General features: G+C 47.9%; 1 protein-coding gene across 1 annotated transcript in view; it reads right to left on the bottom strand.

Moving 5' to 3' along the window:
• The window catches only part of MYLK (myosin light chain kinase), a 44,351-nt gene extending 22,439 nt beyond the window's left edge, over positions 1-21,912 (bottom strand). Inside the window, exons 1-14 of the mRNA XM_053471165.1 lie at positions 21,769-21,912; positions 18,001-18,208; positions 17,417-17,465; positions 17,090-17,255; positions 16,678-16,843; positions 16,523-16,541; positions 15,056-16,323; positions 13,584-13,772; positions 13,205-13,339; positions 11,925-12,077; positions 5,969-6,106; positions 5,039-5,236; positions 3,564-3,801; positions 286-351 (exon numbers count right to left, since the gene is read on the bottom strand). Coding sequence (XP_053327140.1) covers positions 286-351; positions 3,564-3,801; positions 5,039-5,236; positions 5,969-6,106; positions 11,925-12,077; positions 13,205-13,339; positions 13,584-13,772; positions 15,056-16,323; positions 16,523-16,541; positions 16,678-16,843; positions 17,090-17,255; positions 17,417-17,465; positions 18,001-18,208; positions 21,769-21,912 — 3,137 coding nt within the window. The remainder of the gene's footprint in view (positions 1-285; positions 352-3,563; positions 3,802-5,038; positions 5,237-5,968; positions 6,107-11,924; positions 12,078-13,204; positions 13,340-13,583; positions 13,773-15,055; positions 16,324-16,522; positions 16,542-16,677; positions 16,844-17,089; positions 17,256-17,416; positions 17,466-18,000; positions 18,209-21,768) is intronic.

The raw sequence follows: 21,912 nt of genomic DNA, 5'->3' as shown, positions 1-21,912 counted from the left end.
CTTGGCTTTAAAATCAAACGATTTCAGTGCTAGCGAGAAATGTCCTAGGGGAGGGGAGTCTGATTAGAAGGAACACAGTCCTTTGCTTTATTGCATCAGTGATGACTTCAGTGGCCTTATAAGGAAAAGAGCCAAAATAAACCCTCTGCCTTCCTCTGACTGTGCGGCCGCTCCCGGTCAGCACGCCGCCACGGGTCACATTTGGGGAATTAGGTTCGGCTCCCAGGAATTAGCGGAGCAAAAAATAGCAGAAGCTCCCAGCCTGCGAAGCCGGCGCCGACTTACCCTCCGAGCGGCCGCTTCTCCTCCAGCGTCAGGGACACCTGGCAGCTGCATCCACCCACCGCGTTCCTGCAAGCAAACAACAAGGGGCCGTTTTATCCTCGAGGAAGCCGCCCCGTTACCCCGACTCCATCTGCCCTCGGACAATCAGCCGACCCAGCATCCCCCCGACTCCCAAGCACCCCCATATCCCTCGCCTCTTACCCCAGTCACATTAAATACATGTTTCTGCACGCAGGGGGGGGGGGGATAAATGACTGCTGCCTAATTACCCAGGGGGTAAACCCAATCTCTGGCACGAGATGAAAGCCCCCGACAGGAAGGAACTCGGAAAACACTAAACAAAAATCTCCAGCCAGACTCGAGAAAACGCTGGGAGACGCTCCAGATCACGCAGGGTTAAAGCCATACTCTGCACCATTATGTGCTGCGGCGCATTCTATGGGGGGGCTTTATCTCATGGATCGCTGTGTGTACGGTGTTAATAAAACATGAGGTTTTTAACCATGTGTGTGCCAGAGATAAAGAATCGCCTGTCACTTAGCCAGTTAATAAAGCTGCCCCGGAGAGTGGGGGGCGGAGAATCGGAGCATTGTATCCGCGGGGGGGGGGCGAGAGCGCCGGACAGTCTCTCCGATACTCGGGTTTCTGCGTCTCTCACTTTCCCAGGATATTTTTTTATGCAAAATAAAAGTATTTTTTGGATAATCGATGTTGGGGAAAGAAGGAGAAAAGTTACAACGAGAGACCCGAATCTAACGCTAGAGGGTGGGATGGAACAGTTTTACTTTACTGAGAGGGTGGTAGATAAGTGGAACAGCCTCCCAGCAGAAGTGGTAGAGGGTAATACAGTGAGGGGATTAACCATGCATGGGATAGATATACGGCTCCTGAATCTAACAAGAGACCAACGACTGATTAAGGTTTGAGTCGGTACAGCAGGAGAAACGGCCGAGTAGATGGGGGCCGCAGGGGGCCGATCCACTGGGAGGTTGTAGGTTTCTTTGTATATTTTGGGTAAAAGCCATAAATTACGGGACATTCTAAACTCTGAAGTTTTTTAGGGCTGATCCCCGGAGATTTCTCTTATATTATGGGGGTGATGGGGTTCAGTCCTTTAACCCTTCGTGTGATGGAGCAAATAATTTAATGCTCTGCTGGTGGCTCCGGTGCCGAGTCGGTTAAAGTCGCCTCGCTTTTGCATCTAAATACAGGGACGGTTAGAATTGTATTTATGTCTGGACTCCAGATAAATGCGGCTATACGCAGATCGGACCCCCGAAAACCCGTCCCGCGGACCCAAAACCTGGAAGCTCTGCAGCTGCGGGCTGAACCCACACGAGGTTTTTGTATAAAGCGGCATTTTTTATATTTTTTCAGTAACTCGGCATAAAACATCTCCGGGGATAAAAGCTCCGTTAACATCCGGCCCCCGGCCCCCCTCCCCCAGTCCAAGTTTATATTAAAAAGTTAAAAGGGGCACCATATAAGGTGCGGAGCCCTCTGTGCCTGACATGCCGCAGCGAATACCTCCGTCACGGCGCTCGCCACAGATCCTCCAGCAAACACATTTAATATAATGGATCCTTAATGCTCCGGTCCCTGCGCGGCGCGCGGCCGCCTCCATATAAAGCGCCTCTCCAGAGATTTATCACCTCGGGACCCTCGTTAGCCTGAAACCCACCTAATAATAACCCACATAATCAGAGACTCTGCTGCCAACTACAACTCCGAGGACCCTCAGCCATTTATATGCAGTTATAGTAGAATAAATATATAACACACGCTACCTCTATAAAACACACACTGCCTCCATATAACACACGCTGCCTCCATATAACACATGCGGCCTCCATATAACACACGCTGCCTCCATATAACACACGCTGCCTCCAAATAACACACGCTGCCTCCATATAACACACGCTAGCTCCATATAACACACGCTGCCTCCATATAACACACGCTGCCTGCATATAACACACGCTGCCTCTATATAATACACGCTGCCTCCATATAAAACACCCTGCCTCCATATACCACATGCTACCTCCATATACCACACGCTACCTCTATATAACACAGGATGCCGCCATATAACACACACTGCCTCTACATAATACACCATGCCTCCAAATACCACATGCTACCTCCATATAACACACGCTACCTCTATATAACACATGATTTTGCCCCTCCATAACATACAGAACTCCCGCGAGAGCTCCGTCTGAAATCATTCAGATTCAGGAATCTCGTCCACAAACTGCTGGGAAAAAACGGACAGAAATCCCCAAAACATTTGTTCCTCCCGCGCGTTTCGCCAGCGAGACCTTTCCCTTACGGGTCATCGTGTGAGCCGTGAGAGTCCGGACTTCCTGCCATCAACGGACGGGGAGAGGCAGGGGAGAGACGGGGAGAGGCAGGGGAGAGACGGGGAGAGGCAGGAGAGAGACGGGGAGAGGCAGGAGAGAGACGGGGAGAGGCAGGGGAGAGACGGGGAGAGGCAGGGGAGAGACGGGGAGAGGCAGGAGAGAGACGGGGAGAGGCAGGGGAGAGACGGGGAGAGGCAGGGGAGAGACGGGGAGAGGCAGGGGAGAGACGGGGAGAGGCAGGAGAGAGACGGGGAGAGGCAGGGGAGAGACGGGGAGAGGCAGGGGAGAGACGGGGAGAGGCAGGGGAGAGGCAGGGGAGAGGCAGGGGAGAGGCAGGGGAGAGGCAGGGGAGAGGCAGGGGAGAGGCAGGGGAGAGGCAGGGGAGAGACGGGGAGAGACAGGGAGAGGCAGGGGTGAGACGGGGAGAGGCAGGGGAGAGACGGGGAGAGGCAGGGGAGAGACTGGGAGAGGCAGGGGAGAGACAGAAAAAGACGGAAAGAGACCGGGAGAGACAGAAAGAGACCGGGAGAGACGGGGGGACGGGGAGAGAGGGGGAGAGACAGGCAGCCGAATCTCAACAGCGAGCCTCTAACCCTAAAAAGAGGTGAATTCCAAAGAGAATCGAGGGCCAGAATATATCAGGAGATTAAATTCTAATAAATGAAAAAAAGTTACTAATAAATCCTTTCAATAAACAAATAACTGAATCTCTTCAGCCAAACGGGGAGAATCCTCCAGAAATTTCTCAACATGAAAAAAACATAATAATAATAATAATGATAAATTTAGTGCCATTCCCGCTCAGGGGCGACAGACACATCCCCAGCTCCGCGCAGGTTGGACGGGGTTATACGTTCTGTCCTGCGACGTGCATGCGCAGCACCCTGATATAGCGGAAGTCCATACCTCAGTCTGATCTCGTAGCGCCCGACGTCGCTTTCCTCCACGTTTCTCAGGATTAACGTGTAAACGTCCTCATTCTGCAGGACCTCGGCCCCGCTCAGCGCACGCCCGTCCTTCAGCCACGTCACCTCGGGTAACGGATCACCGGCGATGGCGCAGGAAATGAGGGCGTTTTGCCCCGGAGTCAAAGTCATGGATTTAGGTTTGCTGATAAACCAAGGCTGGATTCCTTCCTGCGGCTCTGAGAGACCAATGGGGAGAAATAACTATAATTACACAAAATATATATATTTCAATCAGTGACCGGCCCCTGTATAATGTATAGATAAATCAGTGACCGGCCCCCTGTATAATGTATAGATAAATCAGTGACCCGCCCCTGTATAATGTATAAATAAATCAGTGACCGCCCCCTGTATAATGTATAAATAAATCAGTGACCGGCCCCCTGTATAATGTATAGATAAATCAGTGACTGTAAACCGGCCCCCTGTATAATGTATAGATAAATCAGTGACCGGCCCCTGTATAATGTATAGATAAATCAGTGACCGGCCCCTGTAATATGTATAGATAAATCAGTGACCGGCCCCCTGTATAATGTATAGATAAATCAGTGACCGGCCCCCTGTATAATGTATAGATAAATCAGTGACCGGCCCCCGTGTAATATATAGATAAATCAGTGACCGGCCCTTGTATAATGTATAGATAAATCAGTGACCCGGCCCCTGTATAATGTATAGATAAATCAGGGACCGGCCCCCTGTATAATGTATAGATAAATCAGTGAGCCGGCCCCTGTATAATGTATAGATAAATCAGCGAGCCGGCCCTGTATAATGTATAGATAAATAGGCGACCGGCCCCTGTATAATGTATAGATAAATCAGTGACTGGCCCCCTGTATAATGTATAGATAAATCAGTGACCGGCCCCCTGTATGATGTATAGATAAATCAGTGACCGGCCCCTGTATAATGTATAGATAAATCAGTGACCGGCCCCCTGTATAATGTATAGATAAATCAGTGACCGGCCCCCTGTATAATGTATAGATAAATCAGTGACCGGCCCCCTGTATAATGTATAGATAAATCAGTGACCAGCCCCCTGTATAATGTATATATAAATCAGTGACCGGCCCCTGTATAATATATAGATAAATCAGTGACCGGCCCCTGTATAATGTATAGATAAATCAGTGAGCCGGCCCCTGTATAATGTATAGATAAATCAGTGACCGGCCCCCTGTATAATGTATAGATAAATCAGTGACCGGCCCCCTGTATAATGTATAGATAAATCAGTGACCGGCCCCTGTATAATGTATAGATAAATCAGTGACCGGCCCCTGTATAATGTATAGATAAATCAGTGACCGGCCCCTGTATAATGTATAGATAAATCAGTGAGCCGGCCCCTGTATAATGTATAATGAAATCAGTTGTGTGGCTGGAGGTAAATCACGTATGCACCTTGCACGGTTAGCGCACCGTCTGTCCTCGCCTGTCCCAGGGTATTCCACGCTTCACACGTGTAGGTACCGGTGTCCTCCGGAAACACCTCCTGGATACACAGGCTGTACCGGTCACCCGTCTGCTCGAAGTGGAAATCTTCGCTCTCCTGGATTTCTTTCCCATTATGGAACCAAATCACCTCGGCACGAGGAGCAGCTGAGAAAGAGTTAAAAGAAGCGCAATTTGGGTTTGGCTACCAAAGTAATCTCATATAAAGTAATATAATAGCTAATAGTCTCATATATAGTAATAATATAAAATATAATATATAATAATCTCATATATAATAATAATATAAAATATAATATATAATAATCTCATATATAATAATAATATAAAATATAATATATAATAATCTCATATATAATAATAATATAAAATATAATATATAATAATCTCATATATAGTAATAATATAAAATATAATATGTAATAATCTCATATATAATAATAATATAAAATATAATATATAATAATCTCATATATAGTAATAATATCATATAATATAAAGTAATATAATATCTAATAATCTCGTATATATGGTAATAATATACTAATAATCTCATATATAGTAATAATATAAAGTGATACAATATCTAATATTCTCATATATAATAATAATATCAAATATAATAATCTCATATATATGGTAATAATATAATATCTAATAATCTCACATATAGTAATAATATAAAGTAATACAATATCTAATATTCTCATATATATGGTAATAATATAATATAAAGTAATATAATATATAGTATTATAAATATAAAATAATTTAATATATAGTAATAATATATATATAAATATCTCATGTATAGTATTATAATATGAAGTAATTTAATATAATATGATATAATGTATAGGCGCTCATTCTATAGTTTACCTGACACCTCCACCGTCATCACAACGGAGCTTCCATCCATGACATGAAGATCACTCAAACCCTTCACAAAGGCTGGGGCAAAGGTCCCCATGGCCACGGCTGCCGGGACGCCCTCCACCTTCCTCACTGACTTTTTTTCTGTAAAAGAGGCCAAGCGAATAGGGAGAAAATAAGCAATTTTAACACCACCGCAGGTGCTGGAAGGGGTTAAGTGGCGATAATTCTGAAATATTTTTTATCTATATTGTGTCATTTCTGAGATAAAATCCTCATTGTATCCAGTCCTGAATAAGCTCTTAATTTTATTTAATGATCGGCTCGTTTAATGCGTTTCATTCTCTGACACCAAACACACATTTCATGCAAATTCCCCTCTGTTTCCCATGATACCCCAGTGGAGACTGTATCGGAATCCCATTGGTTGGCCTGAGCAGGAAGTTGTAAGCCACTTCCTGTTCTCTCCCGTCAACCCAAGCAGGAAGTTGGAAGCCGCTTCCTGTTCTCTCCCGTCAACCCAAGCAGGAAGTTGGAAGCCGCTTCCTGTATTCTCTCCGCGTTGTTTTAGCGGACAACGCATGAGCCTCTAGCCCTAGAGATTGTTTCCAGCCGCGCAGGTCCCTCCGTAACGCTATTATCACAGATACCTCAGGGCGACGGGAGATTTATACCCCACGACGGGGCAGCAAGATGGCGGCTCCCGCATACAGCGCAGCGCGGGGGGTAACAAAGGGGGGGTTATATCAGAGAAAAACTGTAATGTGACCGATATTATTTATCGCCATCATACTCCGCAGCGCTGTACAATGTGTGTTATTATTTATATATCGCTGTCATACTCCACAGCGCTGTACAATGTGTGTTATTATTATTATTTATATATCGCTGTCATACTCCACAGCGCTGTACAATGTGTGTTATTATTATTTATATATCGCCGTCATACTCCGCAGCGCTGTACAATGTGTTATTATTATTATTTATATATCGGCGTCATACTCCGCAGCGCTGTACAATGTGTGTTATTATTATTATTTATATATCGCTGTCATACTCCGCAGCGCTGTACAATGTGTGTTATTATTATTTATATATCGCCGTCATACTCCGCAGCGCTGTACAATGTGTGTTATTATTATTTATATATCGCCATCATACTCCGCAGCGCTGTACAATGTGTTATTATTTATATATCGCCGTCATACTCCGCAGCGCTGTACAATGTGTTATTATTATTATTTATATATCGCCGTCATACTCCGCAGCGCTGTACAATGTGTGTTATTATTATTTATATATCGCCGTCATACTCCGCAGCGCTGTACAATGTGTGTTGTTATTTATATATCGCCGTCATATTCCGCAGCGCTGTACAATGTGTTATTATTATTATTTATATATCACCGTCATATTCCGCAGCGCTGTACAATGTGTGTTATTATTATTTATATATCGTCGTCATACTCCGCAGCGCTGTACAATGTGTTATTATTATTTATATATCGCCGTCATACTCCGCAGCGCTGTACAATGTGTGTTATTATTTATATATCGCCGTCATACTCCGCAGCACTGTACAATGTGTTATTATTATTATTTATATATCGCCGTCATACTCCGCAGCGCTGTACAATGTGTGTTATTATTATTTATATATCGCCGTCATACTCCGCAGCGCTGTACAATGTGTGTTATTATTATTTATATATCGCCGTCATACTCCGCAGCGCTGTACAATGTGTGTTATTATTATTATTTATATATCGCCGTCATACTCCGCAGCGCTGCACAACGTGTGTTATTATTATTATTTATATATCGCCGTCATATTCCGCAGCGCTGCACAACGTGTGTTATTATTTATATATCGCTGTCATACTCCGCAGTGCTGTACAATGTGTTATTATTATTTATATATCGCCGTCATACTCCGCAGCGCTGTACAATGTGTGTTATTATTTATATATCGCCGTCATACTCCGCAGCGCTGTACAATGTGTGTTATTATTTATATATCGCCGTCATACTCCGCAGCGCTGTACAATGTGTGTTATTATTATTTATATATCGCCGTCATACTCCGCAGCGCTGTACAAAGTGTGTTATTATTATTATTTATATATCGCCGTCATACTCCGCAGCGCTGTACAATGTGTTATTATTTATATATCGCCGTCATACTCCGCAGCGTTGTACAATGTGTGTTGTTATTTTTTATATATCGCCGTCATACTCCGCAGCGCTGTACAACGTGTTATTATTTATATATCGCCGTCATACTCCGCAGCGCTGTACAATGTGTGTTTTTGGAGAAAAAATATCTTTTACCGCAAATAACACAATGTAACTGGCCGCATTACTGCCTGAATCCGAGACGCTCCGGGCCGGGGGCCGGACAGAGCCCCCCCCTCATCCCACGGAGACAGACAGCAATACTTGGTATGGAAAATCCGTAATGTATACATATTAAAGCGCAGGCTTTCCCACACCATTCCACTCCTGAAATAGCCACAATCCATTACTCCGGGTCAGCCGTAAATCTGCCCCTGCCCCTGCCCCCCCCCTTTACGCTCCAGCATCTTCTAATCAATTGGAAAGCAGCAAAAATCTAGAAATTTATAAATATAAATAAATATAATATAAATCTACAAATATCATAAATCTATAAATATAATATAAAATATAAATATAATATAAAATAAAAATACATATAAATCTATAAATATAATATAAAATATAATATAAAATAAAAATATATATAAATCTATAAATATAATATAAAATAAATATATATATATATATAAATCTATAAATATAATAAAATATAAACATATATAAATATAGAACCAAGCCCGGAAACATTTCTGCTAAATATCACCCGGGGGGTAAATGCAAAATTAGTTTATTAGGTATATTTATTATTATTTATTGGTTATTATAGCGCCATCATATTCTGTAGCGCTGTACAATAACACGTTTATCAATAAGATCTGTAAATGTGGATTCAGCGGTGCTCGGCGCACCGATCCACGGAGCCCACGGCTGGCGGTCTGTATGTTATATTAAAGAGCTTATTACTCTCTGCCGAGTCCTGCACCAGTTCTACACAGTATCCTGAACCACGGCCTGCCCGTCGGATGCCTAGGGGCGCCGGGATGTATCTCCGGGCCTTGCTATAGGGTACAGAGCTATAGAAAGAGTCGCTGCGCGGGAACGTCTATCACGGCTCAGGTCCTAACCGTCCGCGTAATTGCACCATTTATTTTATGGCCCGTCGCTGCTTTATAAATACTTATTATTAGAGTCTGGAAGTTGGCCGCCGGCCCTCGTCGGGGCCGGAGATTTTCCCATCTCCTCGCGCGCGGATCTCAGACCGGCAAAAAATAGACAAGATTTTTTTATGGATCCAAAAGATGGGATTTCACTGGAACAGAAACTGAGGAATTCGGCAATAAAAATAGAGAAGTATTGTGTCTGCGGCAACTTCCCAGATCATCTCCTGACTCAGAATTACCCCCCTCGCTGGGCAGCCGCCATCTCCACAAATCACTTACCTAATACCCCATCTGCCCCTTACTTCTGCCCAGTCGTTGGTCTCGTCTTAGATTCAGGAGCCGTATGTCTATCCCTTGCATGTTTAATCCCCTCACTGTATTACCCTCTACCACTTCTGCTGGGTGGCTGTTCCACATATCTACCGCCTATCCCAGGCATGTTTAAATCCCCTCACTGTATTACCCTCTACCACTTCTGCTGGGAGGCTGTTCCACTTATCTACCACCTCTCCCATGCATGTTTAAATCCCCTCACTGTATTAGCCTCTACCACTTCTGCTGGGAGGCTGTTCCACTTATCTACTACCTATCCCATGTCTGTTTAAATCCCCTCACTGCATAACTAAACCGGGTCGTTAACACTTTATAGACTTCTTTTTTGTGATTTCTACGTTAAATGAAAGGAAGCTGTGACGGGTGGCAGCCTGCGGCAGAGTCAGCATCGTCTGATGCTTGTATTGCAGAGTCCGCTCTCCGGGTCCCGGCACGAAGTCTTCTCCAAGGAAATGCATTTGTTACAAAGCACTTTGTGTTTAGTCCCCGAGAAGAATCTTTGGCACGGAGCTCAGGAAGCGAGGGAATTAATGCCTAACCTGGCGGTCGGCGGAGCGAGGAATCCGCGCTGCGCTGCGTTACCATGTATGGAGCGACACAATCATCCGGCGAGGAGATCATAAATCTATTGAAGGAGAAATGGGTTTAACTCCTTAAAAGCTGCGCAGAGCAGGTGACAGCAGCAGGGTTCTGTGCATGCGCCACGCAGCCGGTGCATCGCAGGAAAAAAAAAAGGAATGCGCTGCGCAGAGACAGCGCTGGATCCAAAACCAGGAACTGGACCAGATACCCGGGGGGGGGGGCAAATTTCATCAATCACTGCAGGGGCTTCATATAAAGATTTATGGTATGCGGACTTTACGGCAGACCTGCGCAGGAGCGTGACGTGCCCCCCAGTGCTAATTAACAGCCCCAGTGTTAGTGTGAGTGCGTGTGTCAGTGCAAGGAGTGTGAGCGATGAGCCTAGGGTTGGTGCGAGGGAGAGTGGATGTAAGTGTAAGGTGTTAAAGTGAGTGGGTGTTCGAGCTGAAGAAATATTGCCCTCGGGGGCCACTGACGCCCGCTCACCCTTCGCTTAATACACGTAAAATCCGCAATGTCAAAAAGCTCATCGATTTGATCCACGGAAATTTGGGATATAAAGTCACAAAACTAAAGCCCAAAATGTAATTATTCTGAAAGGGAAAAGGAAAGACGGAGCCGCTTCTGCCCCAAACGCGGTCCTTCCGAGATTTCGGGAATGTGGAGCAGGCCGTCCGTAAACCTCCCCAAACTCCGGCCAATTCAGGCAATTTTAGGTCCTCTCAGACAGATCTCGCACCTGTAAGCATTAACCACGTTCCCCCCCCAGAGGATGCAGCCGGACCACCGACAGCCATCATTCTGCACCGCGGGGCTCCTGGCACACAAAGGGTGAACGGATAATAGTGACGGGGCAGATTTGGGGTCTTGGGAGACCCCGCAGCGGAGGTTTTTCTGTAAATCCACGGGTGGGATCTGCATTGGATTTTTAACGAGCAGCTCTGATGCAAAGTGGTCTCATCACCATGGTAACCAGCAGAAGGATCCAATTACTAAATCCCAATGAAAAACAATATTTAATTACAGATTTCGGGGTGAAAGCCCCCACAGACCGTGGCCCACGAGATGCTGCCACGTGGGGTAAGTGGCTATTCACAAATCCGGTCTGACACCGATTTCACGCTCCACAGAACACGTGGCTCTCTGCATGCAACTCTCATCATATAACATACACACGAACACGCACCACGCGTGCCGGGGCCAATTTACCGCTCATAGGTCATGTTAATAGCCATCAGCAGCCACTAAACCCTGCCGAGGGGGCCGATTGTGGGGATGATGGACTTGGTGAACATTAGTACAATAAGTTGCCTGCCTTCCAACATGGAAGGGGTTAATAGAAGCAAAAGCCCCTGACCGAGGCAATACCATTTTTCCTCCCCATATAGAGGAATAAGGGCTCCTGTCTGAGGCCAGCGCAGGATCCTGTGGCTCCGTGAAGCGTTCCAGACGCGGCTCGCGCTCCCGTACAGTAAATAGACGTATATAACGCGGGATTACGCTGATTTGTGGCCGAACCGAGCGCCAGGACCTGCGGGATTTTTCCACTAATTCCATTAATCCAGGAATTCGGCTGCTCGCGGCCCGAAGCGTAACCCACCGAGTCCTGCCGGACAGGGGCTTCAATCACCGGGGCTCCCCAACACAGTAATCGGCATAGACATTCTGGAGAGAATCGGCCATTTGCCAAGATTAACCCTCTCAGTGCTAGAGAGGAAAGCATCGTATTACCTGTAGAATCCCCCCCACGTTGTCGCTGCGCATGTTACCTGTTACAGCAACCGTCGCCCGACAGGAGGCTTCCCCGCAGCGGTTTCGGGCCAGGCACACGTAGACCCCCTCGTCTTCCGGAAGAGCGTCTTGGACGGTCAGTGCTGCCGCGCCGCTCTCGTACGTGGAGCGGGCGTACTGGATGGGCTGATCTGCAACAGACAAAAGGTTACAAACACAGAACCTGCCTGCAGATCGGCCCCCCGGCGGCCCCCGGCTAGTCGCCCGTCTCTCCTGCTGTAAAGACTCAAACCTTAATCAGTTGTTGGTCTCGTCTTAGATTCAGGAGCCGTATGTCTATCCCATGCATGTTTAATCCCCTCACTGTATTACCCTCTACCACTTCTGCTGGGAGGCCGTTTTAGATTCTGGCCTCTTGTTCTAACTTTTCTTCTCCTTTTAAATAAACTCTCCTCCTGCCCTCTGTTAAATCCCTTTATTAACAGTCTCGTAGTCGCACGGCACTCTACACACAGACTTTAATAATGAGATCCCGTGTTAAAAACACAAGATTTAAACATCATTTTTTTTTTTTTTTTTTTTAGCAAACAGGAAAAAAAATCTCCAGATCCCTAGAAATTTGCTGAATTTTACCAAATCAAAGTCCCTAAAGCTGGAACCTGCGGAGCCTGCGAGGGAGCGGGGAAAATATCAGCTGCAGCGCTGCCCCCGAGAGGTCAGCAGCAGAACTGCACATTCTCGGGACAGAGAAGCAGAAAACGTGCAAAGTCTCCCCAAAAAAAGATTTCGATGTTTTTAAAACTAAAATCTCAAAAAATATTCACTTTCTTGCCACTAATAAGAGCAAAAAATGCAAATCGGTTCGCGGTTACGTTACACTAAAGGCATATTTGTGGTCATGAATAAAGGCTAATTTCGGTGCAAAGTTTGAAAAGCCTTATCTTGTCACCGTAGCAACAAATGAAACAATTCAATCAGAAGAACAATTTTGTAAAATTTACACCAGAATCGTTCTTTATGCATAAAAGATCCTGTAAAGTCCGGAATATTTTAGGATTCTCAGTCGTATAAAGTCTATAAGAAGGTGGATTTAAGGATGACCCGCATAAAATAAATCAGCAGCCCCCCGCTCTGCGCCGTGCTGCCCCATCACCCCCCCGGTCACCAGTGCTCTCGAAGCAGAAAACCGGCCGCCGGGCAGAGATGCCCAAATGCCAAGAACAGATTACGGCAGCCATGGTTAACCCTTCAGGTGCCAGTGCACAGCAGCCCACCGCCTGGCGCAGAAGGGGTTAATGCGCGGGTTAACGAGCCTTACCGTTTAGCAGCCACGTGATTTCGGGAGCGGGGTCCCCGTGCGCCTCGCACTCCAGCACAAAATCCTGACCCTCCGTCACACAGCAGCTCTTCAAAACCCGAGTGAAGTGGGGGGCCACGTCTTGTGTCGGTAACCCTGGAAACCGAGACACAATAAGCAGAGAAAGACCACAAAACATTGAATGCGCGGAGTCTCCAGACCACCCACCAATGAAAAGTCCCGTCATTTACTTTTCTGAAGGTCGTGCGGATCGTAAAATGTGTGTGTCGGGGGGCGTCTCAGAGCCCAACCCCCCTGGGGTGAAAATGCTCCCCCTGAGGTGACCGTTGTGGTGTTTTCACCGTATAACCGGGGCGTGCCGGTGAAGCCGGGGACTTACCTCTCACGGTCAGAGTGCCGCTGCGGCCGTTGGTGTTCGAGACGTCGCAGCTGTAAGTGCCGCTGTCTGTCGCCCGGACCGTGGGAAGGCGCAGCGAGTGGATCCGTCCGCGCTCCGTGTTCAGGACGCTCTCCTTCCCCGCCGGCGACGAGCCGTCTTTAAACCACTCGGCGAGAGGCTCTGCGGATGCTGGGGACGCGATAAGTCGCGATTGTCATTTTGGGAGAAGAGGCAGTGAAATGAGGAGCGAGTCGCGCGTGGCCGTCCGATACGGCACCTGCAGGCTGCCGGGAACTATGGCCGCCATCCAAACACATTCCCGGCGGCAGCGCGTCGCGGCCAAGAACACCGGAATTCACACAATTCCAAGAGCTGGCAACCGGATGCCCCCTCCCGATCCTACCCCGGGGCTCCTCTTACCCCACACGACATGAACAACGAACACAGCCGGGGCAAATAAACCTGCGCACGCCCTAGGAAACAAGGCGAGATCTGCGTAGAGCGGAGACAACAAGCGCTCAGTTTATACGAGAACATTCTGCACGGGGCAATAAAAAGAGTCATAAACACTGAAGCCTTAAAGGACCCCTCGTTAGATAAAATACCCCCATCCTTCCCAGTAACAAAGTCTGACGCGCCTACGAGAAACACCCCGTTTGGTGGCTAAAACCCCCATTTTTTGCCTCAGCACCCGAAACGGGAGTAACATATAAAAAGTGATTCTGGTGCAAAGGATAGAAAGCGGTCGGTCCTATCACCATGGCAACCAATGGAACAGCCAAACAAAAACATTTTTTTGTTTTACATATGAATAGATTGTAAGCTCACGGGAGCAGAGCCCTCCTCTGTAACAGTCTTAACGTCTTCTTATTGTAACAACGCCACAGAGTCTGCTGGCGCTATATAAATAAAATAACCTCCATCATACCGTATATCTTCGGGTATATTACAGACTAATTCCATACCATACTATTCCCGCAATACATTATTATTATTATTACACTATAAAAGTGATGAAAATATTTAAATTGATGATGCGGTGGATAAGTGGTACAGCCTCTCAGTAGAAGCGGTAGAGGTTAATTTAGTGGGGGAATTTAGACATGCATTAGATAAAAAATATATAATCCTAAAAACAAGACGAGCCTAAGGACCAGGTAACAGCATCTGGAAAAATCTGCGGATTTCACAGGGGGCGCGTCTCTGCGGGGGGATTCTGGGTTTGCAGAAAGCGACCGTGAATCCCGTAAAGGCAGAGCTGCTGCAGTACCTCTCGTGGCCAGCAGGCGGCGCACAAACCTCACACCAATGTTATTTATTTCTTTAATATGGCACCATCATATTCCGCAGCGAGGTACAAAGGGATTGCACCCTGTAATGTTTCCAAAGCAATTTAAAGGCTCGGGATGAAGGGTTTATCGATTCGTTAAAAACGCAGACAGCGCAATAAACGTCGAGTGAAGCCGCTTTACCTTTACACGGAAACACAACGTCAGATCCTTCAGAAACATCCTGACTCGATGGCCCCGAGTTCAACCCGGGGCCGGTTCCCGGCTTCTCCCTCGTCCTGTGCCGGTCAGCGGAAGACGCTCCGGTCTGCGGAGATCCGGCGGTCACCGGTCCGTCTGTCTGTCTGCGGACGCCGCGGCTGTACTCCGGGCGCTCCTGCTGGCTTTTCACGGCTTTCAGGGTGATCGTGCTGGACGTCTTCTGCTGAGATTTGGTTTCTGTGTCGGCGGAACCGGCTCCGCAGTCAGCCGCATCCAATTCGGTTTTTAAAGCAGCATCTGCAGTCTTATTTGACTTAAATGGGGAGCTGTCTATAAAAGAGACGCCCGGAGACACTTTAGAAGAAAGGCTGGTGCTGCTCTTTGAAGCCACGTCCGTTTTGGGGGTAAAAGGCAGAGTATTTGTTAAAGGGGTAGAGCTGACTAGAGGCCCTGCCGAGGTGGGGTTGCGGGGCGTTTTTCTGGAAGGGACGCTGTAGGTGCCCCCAGGATCACGCGATAAAATCCCACCAGATGAGGAGACGCTCTTTAGACTCTCCCCAGCCAAGCGGCCGGGGGTCTCTTTCTGGGCCCGTGGCTCATTAGCAGGAATATTCGGGCCGGAGGGACAAACCGGAATCAGCTCTTTCTTTGATACAAATTGTGTTTCTTTCGATGAATCAAACTTTCTGATTTTGGAGTCTATGTCCGTTTTGTATCGCGAAGCCAATGTCTCTTTCTGTTTAGCGGAGACAGTCTCGGTCTCTTTAGGAGATGCTTTCGGATCTTTGTTCTCTGGACAGCGAGAAGATGTCTCTTTTGGGGGTCCGGCTGGAGATGACGGTTTTGTTAGGGATTTGGATACGTAACGTGTGACGGGAGACGTCTGCGTCTGAGAATCCGGAGCTCTCTGTTGTGACTGCAGGACGGTCGTGTAGCGAGACGTTACAGACGTGGATTCTTTGGTGGACTTCGTGTCTGGAGACGCAGCGAGTTGGGGTCTCTTCCAAGAGCCTCGAGCCCCCTCTGGGTCAGAATCCCCAGAAAGCAAAGGGTCCGTCCTGGGGCTGGAAAGAGTCCATCTGGAAGAAGCTGAGGAAGATCCCATCGACCTGTCCGCGTTGTCACAGGAACGGGGCTTGGTGTCCGAGCCAACCACCCTTTGGGTTTTAAGAACACCGTTTGAGGTCATTTGCCTGGATTCGGAGGATTTTGCCGTCTGCGAGACAGAAGCGTCGAGCGAAGTGGGAGATCTGTCCACAAAACGTGAGCGTCAGACTCTGAGACTTCCAGGGGTCCCGTTCCCCATACATTACGTGCCGTATATATAAAAAATATATAAAAATATATCTATCCTGCAACCCGCGCAGACGAGACGGGACTTACAAATTATTTCTACGAATTCACAACCCGCATATTTTTACATCACAAACAGAAAGTTCCGGCACTTACCTGTCTGCCCCGTCAGAACCTGAAAGAAAAGAGAGCAGTTTAGGGGTTAATTGTTTAAAACCCCCATGCACCGAAGGGGTAACAAATCTTTATCTAGCCCCTGGGGCAGCAGCCACGGGGTTATTACAACCGCTCAGAAAATATGACTTTATCACCTTGAACCGTAAGCTCCGCCGACGCAGACGACCTCCCGAAATTGTTGCTCACAGAGCAGGTGTAGAGCCCGGCGTCTGCGCTGCGGACCCCCCGAATCTCCAGGAAATGCACCCCGGACTTTTCAAACATGTGATAAGGATCCCCGGGACGCAGCTCCACGTCTCCCTGAAACAGGACGGAGCGCCGAAGGAATTAACGGACAATGAACAGAGTTCACAGAAATGATAAATCGTCCAAACCCCCACGAGTCCCGCTCCCCAGAAACGAAAGGGAAGTCGGCGGGTATTGCCAAAAGCCCTGCGATCGATTCCAGCTATAAACATTTTAAATTCACATTAGAAATAAAGTGGAAGGTCGGTTCTGGGCTGGCGGGTTCCACGTTTACACACACAGCGCGGGACGATCTCTCACCTTGTGCCAGGTGACCGCTGGCTGGGGTCGCCCGGTGATCTTGCAGGAAAATCTCCCGGTGTTTCCTTCGGGGGTCACAGTCCCACTCGGCTTGGTAACAAACTTGGGAGGGCATCCACCCCAGACACTGGGGCGACTTTCTACCGGAGGGACGGAGGACGACAGACTGGAAGAGGAGAGCGGAGCAAGGTGAGCGGTCCGGATAATGACCAAGATGAACTCTCAGGTCCTGACTAGATTGTAAGCTCTTCAGAACACTTTTTTGCTGTTACCTTACCTGGAGTAAGTAACACCCCCCACACCCCCTTTGGGATCCCCCCCACTCACCCCGGGGTCTTGGTGCTGGACGGCAAACTGTACTTCCTCACGGAGTAACCTGGGAAAAAAACAGGACAAGCACAGATAGAGACGTAGAAGTGAAAAGTACGCGCCTAGCAGGAGATAACCATTCAACGGAGAGTTCGGGAGAAGACGGACGGCGGCTCAAAACGTGAGGGGCTGGGGGAAGCTGCCCCCGGGCAAACCAGAGACCCTTACAGCAAAAGGTCCCATAGTGTTCGGCAGCTACCTGCTGTATAAAGGGGTTTGTGGTGGGACGGCGCCTCCTGCTGGAGATACCTGCTAACTGCCTCCGACAGTCCAGTAATAAAAACGAAGGGGCATCATAACCTTTTTAACGGCCCTTTGTGCCGGTAGGACACGGTGCGCGGTATCAGCCCTGGTGGACACGGGGCTCTCCGGTAAATATAAAGGTGGCCAGGAGCATCTGTGTTCAAGCACAATATGTAGCCTTGTGCCACCTGCCTGCATGTCCTTGAGAAGCTTCAGCTGATTCTACTTCAGCGGGAAGTATCCCAAGACCTTTATAGGCTCCCATCTTACCCAACGCCCCCCGATGGTCTGTGACTTGCCTTCCACGGTAAGCTCCACGGTCACCTGCCGCACGCCCTCCTCATTCACCGCCTCACACGTGTATTTCCCGCCGTCCTCTTCGGTCACGTCTTCGATGATGAGGCAGAAAGTTCCTCTGCTGCCCCTCTGCACAGCACAGCGGGCACCTTCTACCACCGGCTGCCCGTTTCTGTACCATGTGACCCGCGGCTCCGGGAAGCCCTTCACCTAAAACAGGGGGGAGAGATAAGACATGAGAAAGAGGGGCAAATACACAAGAGCAATACTGTGCCGCAGCCAGCAGGGGGCAGATTGGATAGGTGGTAATCCGGTACTGGGGCGCAATAACCCAGTACTGGGGCAATACTGCAAAGGCCATCTGCTCCTCTACATGGAAAGCGCTGGACGAGTCACCTCAAAGAGATTCTGCAGCAGCCGAGGCTGTTTATCAGCAGAAGATGCCACGTGCAGCAAAATGTCCCATGCAGTGAAGGGTTAATGGGGCTTATTTTGCCCCCAGGTTTATTTTTGGTGTAAAACTAAGCCAATTTCTCTCACCGCAGCCCAGAATCAGCTGGCGCCGTGAAACTGTCAGCTGCCGAGCGGCTCTATCCTCCCTCACGATGAAAGAGCTTCCAGCCCCTCCATGCGTCTTGCCCCAGAACAAAAATACCCCCCTCTGCCCTGCAGGGAATGAGCGCCCGGCCCAGTTGGGGCAGGAGGCAGGTACCGGGGGAGAAGGTAGGAGACGCACACAAAGGGGCAGCAGCCGGGGCAGGTACCAGAGGAGTAGATAGGAAGGCAGCAGCGGCTCAGTCAGGGCAGGTGGCAGGTGCCAGAGCCAACTGATTGGGGCAGCCAGAGCAGGTGGGGCAGGAGGTGAGCGGGTGATAGATGAGTAACGGGTATCTGAGCCCCATATACTCGGTACTGCCCAAGGTCGTATCGCCCGTTTCCCTGGCTGACGTGTGATTTACAAGCTGCTGCCAGCTCCAGACATAAAATATTCCGAATAACTTAAATGCTTTTGCAGAGACCTTGAAAAAAAGTCAACGGCCAAAAAAAAGACAAAATCCGGCAAAACTCGGTGCACATTAACAGCTACTATGAGGTCACAGCATGCCACGCATCGCAGGAGCATTAATAGCGCCGGCCGCGGATCCAACAGCGTTTAACTATTAACCTCCATGACCCGGAATTCCAGGTCATTATTCACAGCGGCCGAGCAACGAGGACCTTACTAGGTCTGTGAAACGACTGCTTCATGGCATCAGTGGGAGACAACTGGTTAACCGAGTCCTGCACCAGTTACACAGAATTAAAAACACATGAGATGAAGATTAACCAATCAGGGACGGCATTTGGGACTAAGAATAATAATAAAAGATAATTTAGAAAGTTAAAAAGAGGCGCAGAATATTAAACCTTAGCTGTAGTCAGACCTCTAAGCATGAAATGGTAAACGGTTTATTTACACGCTTCTGGTGGTGAAAGGGTTAAAACACAAACATTTCTGTTGCGCCTCCGTATCAGTTACTGAATCACTTGGTATCGGGACGTAAACAGCATTTATAATGTAACAAGAAATATAACAAGAAACGGCGAGCCGCGCTGCAGCTTCCTGTGCGGCCAGGAAGTCCCTTCCGCTTCCCGGAGAGTTTATCCGAGATAAAAGCGCGGGCGGCAGGGAAAACGGGGCGAAAACACATGAAATATACAAATATACACATGATATAAATATATATATATATATATATATATATATATATATAGTATTTAAGTCCTGTATTAATGGGAAGCACATTATGGTTTACTAAATATATAATAATAAAAATATATAATAATAATAATAATAATAATAATAATATATATATATATATATAATAAAATAAAAAATATATATAATAATAGTAATAATATATAAAAATAATAATAAATTATAATATGTTAATAATTATTCATATAATATATAATTTACAATTTTAAGGTTTTTTTGGTTTATACAAATTATTCCTAAATACCTAAAAATGTTGGGCATGTGTTGGAAGCCAAGGGTTAAAACTGTATACTGAAGCTTTTAATAATAAAACTGGTATGTTACACATACACACATGCTAACAGCACACGTGTGCACACACTAAGACTAATGCTATGTACACACACACTAACACTATGTTCGCACACGCTAACACTGTACACACACACTAACACTCTGTACACACACACGCTAACACTATGTACACTATGTACACACACACGCTAACACTATGTGCGCATGGTCGGCGCAGGTTGCATTGTTGCATGCGCTTTGTTTTTACTCCAGAAAGAAGTAGCATTTATCGCAGTTTTTATGCTCGTCGCTGAAGTTGTTGGACCCCCAGAGATGTGTCGGGGGAGGTGCGCGGCCCCCCGGATCGCTCTCGCCGGCACGATGGATGGATTTTCAGAGCTGTCTCTGTAACGGTCTCCGAGCAGCGAGGGCCGCCGCGGACTGGCAAGAAACCAAAATGAAACTGCCGGGTTTAGAGCTCAAATAAGCAGTTCCTGCGCGGCCGACATCTGCTTTAAATAATATTCCACGTATATGAGGAGAAGAGACCCAAAATAACCCCCCCCCCCGCGCTAAACAAACAGCGGCCCCTGCCCACGGAGGAGACCTTGGGGGTCTCAACCCCCCCCCGGACTTTACAGAATGTTCTACGTCGGTCCAATAAGAGGCTAACTCCTCTCGCTATATGCCCGCTGTACAGCGCCGCGGAATATGGTGCCGCCATACAATAAATAATCTATCCGTTATCCTAATGAACAAAATCCCTTCTTCTATCCGTATTCACAGAAATCGTTACAGAAGATTATATGATTATCCTCACAGCCGGCATAAAGCAGATAAACCGCACAGCCCCCGGGAACATCGCAGAGGTGATAGATAAGTGGAACGCCCTCCCAGCAGAAGTGGTAGAGGGTAATACAGTGAGGGGATTAAACATGCATGGGATAGACATACGGCTCCTGAATCTAAGACGAGACCAACGACTGATTAAGGTTTGAGTCTTTACTAGACAGGGACCGCCGGGGGCCAATCTGCCGATCTCTAGAATGAAACTCGGAGGAGACGATCAGGGAATTTGGGGAAAAGCCTGAATCCCCCTTTCTAGCGGGAGGCGTCTGGAACTTGTTATAAGTTGAGGCTTTGCGCTCCTCGTGGTTTTATTAGTTGCCGCGCGGCGTCGCTTCCCAGTGCATTCCGAGCTCAGACCGAACGGCCGACCTTCCCCTCGATATCTGGAAACTTGGAACCCAAACCGAAGGTGAGACTCCCGAGTCGGCAGCCGAAACGAAGCGGATCGCGTGGCCAGGAGGCGAGACGCCAACACGGACGCGGCCAGCATCCCGTCACCGACGGTTACCGCACAGAGCCGCCATTTTTCACTAAGAGGAGGAGAGCAACTAAAAGAGAGTCAGAGGGAACCCAGAACCAGCAGGCAGATCTGGCCCCCGGCGGCCCCCGTCTCTCCCGCTGTAACGACTCAAACCTTAATCAGTCGTTGGTCTTGTCTTAGATTCAGGAGCCGTATGTTTAATCCCCTCACTGTATTACCCTCTACCACCTCTGCTGGGAGGCTGTTCCACTCCTCTACCACTTTCATTATTATTTATGGCAGGGCAGACCAGACGGGCCGTGAGATTCTACGTTTCTATCGGCCTGGCCATCATCTGCTAAATAACCACATCCAGGGCCATCACTCCCAGCGGGCGTTGATAATCCGGGGTAATAGGGGTCGCCGTACCTTTCCGTCGATTCTGGCCGTGCTGCCCACGCGGAGCCGGGTGTTTCTGGGCGGCAGGGTGAAGGCCGGTGCGGCCGCCGGCAGGGAACACTCGGCACCGACGGCGGTCCGGGAAACGCCGGCCACGAGCTGTCCGTCCCCCAT

This window comes from Spea bombifrons, chromosome 7 (genome assembly GCF_027358695.1).
Source record: "Spea bombifrons isolate aSpeBom1 chromosome 7, aSpeBom1.2.pri, whole genome shotgun sequence".
NCBI lineage: Eukaryota > Metazoa > Chordata > Amphibia > Anura > Pelobatidae > Spea > Spea bombifrons.
Note: the sequence above shows the minus strand (reverse complement) of the source record. Positions and strands in the feature narration are given on the sequence as shown.